Source organism: Octopus bimaculoides, chromosome 8, assembly GCF_001194135.2.
Source record: "Octopus bimaculoides isolate UCB-OBI-ISO-001 chromosome 8, ASM119413v2, whole genome shotgun sequence".
Classification (NCBI taxonomy): Eukaryota; Metazoa; Mollusca; class Cephalopoda; order Octopoda; family Octopodidae; genus Octopus; species Octopus bimaculoides.
Genome location: NC_068988.1, coordinates 73,797,996 through 73,807,119, shown reverse-complemented (window position 1 = coordinate 73,807,119; position 9,124 = coordinate 73,797,996). Strand labels below are relative to the sequence as shown.

Below are 9,124 nucleotides of genomic sequence, written 5' to 3'. Positions count from 1 at the left end.
TTGGCCCGTCTTTTTTGCTCGTCCTAATTGCTGTTTCTCTTGTCTGCCTTTGTGTCGTCTATCTGTCCGAACGTTTTAATGTCCTCTATTGCGTTTTTGTTCCATTTATATATACATAGTTGGAATATAAAATATCATAAAAGATGAAGACAGGTGTATAAACAACAAACAGGTGTATAAACATAAACTAATACATGTCATTGATTGGTTAAAATTATCCAAATACTACAACTTTCACACGAAATAACTTCTAAAATACAAATTTTTGTCAAAAACGTTAAGAGTAAACCCTGTTCTATGTGACACATTCTACCAGTATCCGAAGTTTCAAAATGTTTAGTTAAAAAAAAATTAATTAAAATATCTGGCCTTCAAATTGAATAGATCCTTATACTCTCCCAACTCCTGCTCTCTTGCGGGGTCGCTGTACGTCTGCTTCAGATGCCGGTCTATGTCTTCCTCTGAGGAGGCAAGTTTAACACTGCGCTTCTGCCCAAAAAATCCTTAGTGAACTTGAAGGGGTTGGAGATAGAGGCAGCACGCTTGCATGCCCTCTCACAGTGCCGCTTTCGGTGCCATTCAGCCCGGCAGAGAACCCTGATCTTTTCCCATAGGCTACACATTAGCTGGGCCAGGCCAATGCGTTCCTCATCTCCGGACTTCTTGTATTGGGACTTCAGTGCCTTCATATCCTGCCTGATGTTATGGATCCTAACAACTCTTTGATTCTTTAAGTACGTTGTTCCAGAGCTTTTCTTCTCCTCTTCGCTGAATCGTCCAGCTGCAAAGCTCATATACATCTATCTATTTTTTTATAATTTACATATATATACAACTCATACACACATGTATCTATTTATATTAGAACATTATCTTATATATATATTAATTCAAAACTACAGAGATGTACTTGGATAGCAAATGACCTGATCTGAGATCGTGTGCTGAAACAAAAACAATTGCAGCGTGGAAGGTGTTTATAAGCCATTTAAAAACACACAAAAACTTCAACATTTAAATCTAATTTGCCAAAATGAATAGTTACCTCCCCTGCATTTTAATAGTCAAATTTAAAATATTTAGTTTCAAATGCAGCATGGAATTTTGGTCAGTGAACAGGTTGTGGCCTCAAAGCGACGAAAATATTTGGTTAAGGGGGCACCAGTTTTCATTTATGTTTTATGTAGTGTTTTTGGTACCGAAAGACTTTCAAACTTCGTATACTTATCTATTTTGTGTTATAGAACAGAAAGAAAATTTTGTATTCGAATTTATTTCATGTAAAAAATTGTCTTATTTCGATAATTCCAACCAATCACTGACAAGTATTCAGCTGTTTACACTTATTCCTTTGGCAGTTTAAGCGGTGTAAAGCGTATTTAATCTCCATTACTTCTGACATTTTGCAGAGGCAACACACGTGTGTTCGTTTTCCCTAACCCTAACCCTAATTGACTTGCTCCTTCCCTCAAAAACCATGCCTTGTGCCTATAATAGAAAGGTTTATTAGCTACTGCCAATATGCTTCAGCCATTTTTTGACAAGGAAATAATAATTTTATCACCGCGAGAATCGTTTGTTTACGTAGTCAGCACTTAATATATTCGGCTGAATGGACGTCAGTCATTGGTTGAAATTACAGAAATACGACAACTTTAACATGAAATAACTTGCGATGTACGTTTTTTTGTTAAGAAGACTAAGAGAAAAAGATGTTTTATATGACACATTCTACCAGTGTCCCAAGTTTCAAAGTTGTAGTGACGTCAGTTGGCGCCAAAATACAGTCGCCATTACTGCGTTTTCATCCACGCATGCGCAGCGAATAGTTCTGGAAGGAACACAGGAAGAGTCCCATGCGCATGCGTGGAATTCAACATCTAGAACGTTCCCGCTCTTTTCATCCTATTTCTCGGCCGGCCGGCCATGAGCATGGTCATGTCAAGCTGTCTCTCCAACATTCCAACGTCTCAGTAACCATGCCTATTTCCCCCATAAATAAATATTGTTGTGTTGATAGTTCAGAGTCAGCGTTTTGTAGTTTCTACAGAATTTAATATAGGAAAGCGGGTGTACACCTAATGGTGTATAACCACTTTTCCTATAATTGGTGACCCCGAATAAAGAACAACCGCAGCCGAGGATTCTGATCTGCCGACCGACAATACTACACTAGCCGCCGCTGACATAAGTAAATACGGCACTTTCCTATAATTGGTGACCCCGAACAAAGAACAACCGCAGCCACGGATTCTGAACTGCGACCAATAATACTACAATTGGTACCTCGAGCTAAAAGATCTACGGACCTCATTTCAACAGCCATTGAATTCGTAGGTTTCGCGACGTTCAACATCAGGATTGCCTCTACATTCTCATCAAATACAAGTGAAAAGCTGAGAAAATTTTTTCTACGTTAAAGTTTTTCCTTTTGTCAAAGACTTCTTTATTGCTAAGACCTTTGTGGTTTTTCACACAAAAAACTTCACGGTTATTTCATCCTAACAACCTTTTGAGCAATTTCCTACATGTTTCACGAGACGTCAATTTATTCTTACACAGCGTCCTCTACTTGCTGAAAATAGCAGTAAAATGCACAGTTACATTTCAGTCTCCGAATTCATGACAGCATTTCACAATGCCACTCAACGGTACCTCTCAAATAGACGCCCGCACAATTTTACTCAGTCTGCCTGTGAATATATTCACCACAGTTTTCACAGTGAGATATTAACTCTACAGCATTTCGAACAGCTATCCGACCAAGAACTAACCGGATAACTCTATGGAAGCCCACACGAGCAACGTTTTTCGACAGTCATAGATTGAACTTTCTTTGCATGCACCTACTTTTACATTTCAAATGCTACCTTTTAGTTTTTCAGGACCAGGACACTTTCTAGCCAAGTTTGTCATTTTTGCTTATTTCAATGTTTTTTTACTGCACATCTTTACACGTAAAACTCATTTCACTGAAACAACTGAATTCAGATGCATATGTTTTTGAATGTTCTATATATTTTTTTTTCTTTCTCTCGTTGGCCATTGGTATTGCACATTTCATGCACACGCATTGCTCACCTGTTTTTATTGCATGGCTTCTACTACAGGTTCTCCTTTTGAATGTCTGAAATTCTTACTTCGCACGCACCCAGTTCTACACATGCACCACAATATTATGCCTTTAGAGTTGTTATCATCATGTCTTTGCCCACTCAGTTTTTTTTCGGATGTCAACTTATGGTCTCTGCGTTCTTGTCAGACACAACTTATCTCTGTTCGACCCCAGGTTGGTCACGAAGTTAACAGAGAAAATTGTCTGTCCAAGGCAACGCGCCAGCATGCCACAATGTCGTCGTTCGGGCTAATCTTAGCAAATGCCCGCGACAACAACGCCAGACACAATTCACTTCTGCACCCCTTCAAGGCATTTTTCACGAAAAATGCAATCCTGCAAGAAAGCTTTTGCTGATATCATAAATAGAGAATGCACACACTCACTCGCATCATATTATTCCACAGCTGCAGGACTTTCTTTTGGTCTCACACGAATAGATACCAGTCCCGTATACCTTCTCAAGATTCTCTCTCCTGATACGCACCACATGCTACCATCCTGCTTCCAATGGAATGGTTGAGTGTTTTCATAGGCAATTTAAAGCTGCCTTACACGCCTCGCCCAACCCGCAGTCTTGGGTTGAATTTCTTCAAGGTCGACGCTAATGGTCGTACAGAGATTGTGTCTGTCGACCGTCTGAAAAAGCGTACCTTTTCAAACACCACTGTCAACATCATTACCACCACACATACAGAACACAGCCAGTTTACAGCGACGACATCAACAACCACGACGAACTACAAGCATCGCCCCCCGACGTCGCCAGCAGCAATACGACTCAACGTACTGCCAACATCGTCAACATGATTTCTCCAAGTACACAAGCAACCAACATCAACAAGCGCGGTTTTATCTCGACTCTGTTAGAGTGGATGTTTTCCACTCACGATCAACAGACCAGCTAAAATGTTCAGTACCAGGTAACAGGTCCCAACTAGCATCCGACGCTCAATTACAGCTCTGCTCACTGACCACAACTTCCTGCGTATTAACATTCATTTCTTTGTTTTTCTTTGTGTGTGTTTGTGCCACATCTTGTGGGTGGTTTTCGGTGGCCATCTTGCCTCAGACGTCCCTCCAAAATTTCTATTTTCGTGCTTCCACACTCGAGGGGGAGCCATTGTAGTGACGTCATTTGGCGCCAAAATACAGTCGCCATTACTGCATTTTCATCCACGCATGCGCAGCGAATAGTTCCGGAAGGAACACAGGAAGAGTCCCATGCGCATGCGTGAAATTCAACATCTAGAACGTTTCCACTTTTTTCATCCTCTTTCTCGGCCGGCCGGCCATGAGCATGGTCATGTCAAGCTGTCTCTCCAACATTCCAACGTCTCAGCAACCATACCTATTTCCTCCATAAATAAATATTGTTGTGTTGATAGTTCAGAGTCAGTGTTTTGTTGTTTCTACAGAATTTAATATAGGAAAGCGGGTGTACACATAATGGTGTATAACCACTTTTCCTATAAAGTGTTTCGTTAAGAAAATACTGGTGCTCCCGTTTTGAACAAGATCCTTGGTTAATGTTTACAACTTGACCCGGATACAAAAATCATAGAAAAATAGTGCAATGGGTTTTTAAAAAGATGTGTAGGAAACGAATATGACAAAAAAAATGCGTGCAACGCAACGGGAGAGTGGGGAGAGGACCTAGGAAAATTCATAAGATCCGAGTCTTTCACTAATAACTTTTAGGAAAATGGGTTTTTTTCAAATAGGATACATTACGATTATAGAGAAATTTGTGGGTAAAATCTTTTCCAAGGGGGTGGGAAGAGGGCTTCGTAAAATTCACAAGATCCAATTTTTTCCCTTGTAACTGTTAAGAAAATGTGTCTTTTTATTGAAATTTTGTTTAAATATCTTTCAAACGGCATACATTACGATTATAAAATAATTTGTGGGGAGAGGACTTTTGGAAAATTCCCAAGATCCAAATTTTTCCTTGTTATATTCCGAAATCACATTCAACTTTCTACAGATACCCTAGCGTAGTACTACAACACTACGTAGTGTTTATTTCTACCCACTTTCAATAATTTTTAATGTTTTGGCTTCAGTTTTGTTTCATTTTATCTTCAATTATTTTCAAGCTTTTTAACCCATCCGTCGTTATTCTCATTCACTCAGAGAGATAGATACACACATATATATATACACATATTATATACATACATTTATATACATCATTGAAAAAACCTCATTTTCCTAAAAGTTATGAGGAAAAAACTCAAATCTTGTGAATTTTCAAAAGTCCTCTCCCCACTCCCTTGGAAAAGGTTTTACCCACAAATTTCTTTATAATCGTAGGTAAACTTTAACCAACTAGGGTTAAATTTTTCCGTTTATATAAACAAAAAGAAACCAATTCAATTCCATAAGGTCAATGAAAAAACATTTAAAATATATACATACAACAAAAACAAAGTAATACAATACAAACAAAATGTCCCACATACTAAAAACAAGTGAAAGCAACAAATTAAATAAGATAAATATGCTATATTTACATATATACGCCATTATTTCTTTACTCACACACATATATTTATTGATACTTATAAAACAAACACAAAAACTGAAACCAACTCTATACGGATATAGAAAAATAAATTGTATATATATGCATCAAAATCAAAATAATACCAATACATACATACGCTTACAATACATACGGTTCAATCAGGCTAAGCTACAGACTGAAAAGTACATCCATCTCAGAGATAGCATTAATAACGATGTTGCCCCTGGAAGGATAGGCCAATTGTGCATACTTCCGTCTTCCTTTACTGGTAGTCCTAGTTATATGCACAAACGTACGCAAGATGCCATGATTTACGTTCGGCACTACGGTGGGCCCGACCTTTTCATTAGCTTCACTTGTATTGCCAGGTGGAATGAAATACAAGTGAGTCTTTTGCCCGGTCAACAAGCCCATGATAGGCCTGATGTCATTGCGAGAGTTTTTAGACTTAAACTACTTAAAGTCAAGGACCTCCTCACCCCACCAATGGCCAAATATTTGGCCATGTTAAAAGCTTCATGTTCACTGTTGAGTGGCAAAAGAGGGGCATGCCTCACGTACACACACTTCTGTGGTTAAGTCAGAAAATAAATGCAAATGACATAGATAGGCTAATTTCCGCTGAAATACCTGATCCGGGCGTTGATAGTGAGCTCCATAGCATAGTGAAGTCTAATATGGTCCATGGCCGTTGTGGGCCTTCCTACACAAGGAAAAATTGCTTGATAAATGGTGTATGCTCTAAGAATTATCCCCCAAAATTCGTGTCCCAGACTCAAACTGCTCAAGACGGGAACCCACTATATAGGCGTAGAAAGCCATACGATGGAGGTTTAACCTTAACCATAGGGAAATTCGAAGTTGACAATAGATGGATAGTACCTTACTGTCCGCTTCTTTCAAAGACATTTAAAGCGCATATCAGCGTTGGATTTTGCAATTCCATCAAGTCAATCAAATATGTCTGCAAATACATTAATAAAGAGTCTGATGCTGCCATCTTTGACCTCCAAGGCATCAACCAACATGATGAAGTAACGCAATACCAGGCTGCACGGTACATAAGCAGCAATGAAGCGTTTTGGCGTATTTTCGGTTTTCCAATACTCGAAAGGTATCCTGCCGTTGTTCAGCTTACTGTTCATCTGGAAAACGGCCAAAGAGTGTATTTCAGTGAAGCCACTGCTGCCCAGGTAGCATAGGCTCCATCAGATACTACGCTTACTGCGCTTGTTAAACTTTGTCAGGTTGATCCTTTTGCACGGACACTCCTTTGCACATAAGCTCCATCTTACTACACCTGGAACAACAAGACGTGGAGGAGAAGGAAGACAGGTAAAACTGTTGACGGGCACGAAGGTATTAAGTTCAATGATTGCCTTTGGCACATTTATACAGTGCACCCAAATCAAACTGAGTGCTTTCATCTCCGTCTTCTTCTACACGAAGTAACAGGCCCAACTTACTTTCAGGATTTAAGAATTGTGGATGAAAACGTTTTTGCAACATACAAGGAGGCATGTCAACAGCACGGTCTTCTTGAAGATGACGGGCAGTGGCAAACCTGCTTATCAGAGGCTTGTGTATCCAAATCGCTTGGAAGCCTTAGAACACTTTTTGCTGTTATACTGCACAATTGTGCACCCAGTAGTCCGTATTCTTTGTGGCTTCAATTTAAGAATGACCTGTCCGAAGACTTTAGGTGAGCCACTCAGCTTCAATTCCCTACTTTAAACATAGATTTCATCGATACAATATACAACCTAGCACTGATTGAGACTGAAAACAAAACTTTAGCTTTAGGCAGTGATGTAATGACCACCTACGGGCTTCCCCCCACTGCAAAGCCTACCTCAAATGATCTCCCTTCTGAGATTGTTCGGTAAACATCGTACGACATTACTGAACTATCCGCATATGTACAGATCAATGAGGCACGCCTGCTACCTGACCAGAAGCATGCCTACGACACTATCATTCAGCAAGTCCAGGGTCATAAAAGTGGCGTTTTCTTCCTTAACGCTCCCGGCGGGACAGGCAAAATGCTCATAACTAGACTCATTCTTGCAAAAGTAAGGCTACAAAAGTGCATCGCAATAGCTGTGGCAACTTCAGGCATAGCTGCTACTCTGGCCCTGGTGGTAGGACTGCACACTCTATGTTTAAGCTTCCCCTTAACCTCGCAAGTTCACCAACGCCTATTTGCAACATTTCAAAGACGTCGGACAACGGACAATTGCTCGCACAATACCACCTGATTGTTAGGGATGAATGCACAATGGCTCACAAGAGTGCTCTTGAGGCATTAGATAGAACTTTGCGAGACATAATAGAAAGCCACGAACCGATGGTGGGGTGTCACTGTCTTGCTATCTGGGGACTTTGGGCAAACCTTGCCATTGATTCCGAAAGGCACAAGGGCGGATGAAGTAATGGCGTGTCTTAAGTCTTCACCTCTATGGGATCATGTTGTTACTTTAAAGTTAGAATCCAACATGAGAGTGCGCCTCAATGAGGACCCATCGTCAGAAGATTTTGCAAGGGACATTCTCCTTCTTGGCAATGGTGAAGTTCCAGAAGACGGAAATGAAGATGTTGACATAAGTAACATTTGTACAATAGCCAGTACTATCCAGAGTCTTCAAGCACAGGTTTTTCCAGGCCTAGAAGTCAAGAATGGAGATCTAGATTGGCTTTGCCAAAGAGCCATTTTGGCTCCTAAAAACATTGCGGTCAGTGCAATCAACAACAGCCTCTTACTGCATTTGCCTGGGGATGTGACAGTCTATAAATCAGTAGACACCATTCCCAATCAGGATGAGGTAGTTGATTATCCCACTAAAGTTTTGAATTCCTTGGAGCCTTCAGGTGTACCTCCACATATTCTTACTCTTAAAGTAGGTAGCCCTGTTATGCTGATAAGGAATTTAAATCCACCGACATTGTACAACGGTACACGCCTTGTTATCACAAAATTACTTCCCTATGTCACTGAAGCAACAACTATGACCGTTTGTGGTAAAGGTCAAGACATCTTCATACCACAAATTCCCCTTGTGCCTTCGGCTGCTGACTTACCCTTCACATTCTGCAGAGTGTAGTTTCCGATTATACTCAGTTACACCATGTCCATTAATAAGTCCCAGGGGCAGTCGCTGTTTGTCGTTGGACTTTTACTTAGCCCAACCATGCTTTTCACACGATCAGCTGTACGTTGGCTGCCCAAGAGTGGGTTGTAGGAACAATTTATATGCCTTCATCCCCCAGGGGAAAACTAAAAATGTTGTTTATAAGGAAGTTTTGTAGACTTGCCGTACTGGTGCCGTATTTCAGTCCTACGTTATTGCTTTTGCTTTATTTTTTCACTTGGTTGTTGTCGTAATATTACACGTGTGGTTCTCTTAAAGAGTTACTTAGGTGTTAGTCTTGCCATAAAGCATGAAAGGTGCTTAAGGGAGGGGATGTTAATCGCTTTATTA

At 40.3% G+C, this 9,124-nt stretch overlaps 1 protein-coding gene across 1 annotated transcript; it reads left to right on the top strand.

The window, feature by feature from the left end:
* The first annotated feature begins 8,077 nt into the window (after positions 1-8,077).
* LOC106871803 (uncharacterized) lies at positions 8,078-8,746 on the top strand. The gene has a single exon (XM_014918449.1). It carries the CDS (start codon positions 8,078-8,080, stop codon positions 8,744-8,746), a length of 669 nt encoding a protein of 222 aa, XP_014773935.1.
* The last annotated feature ends 378 nt before the right edge of the window (positions 8,747-9,124 follow it).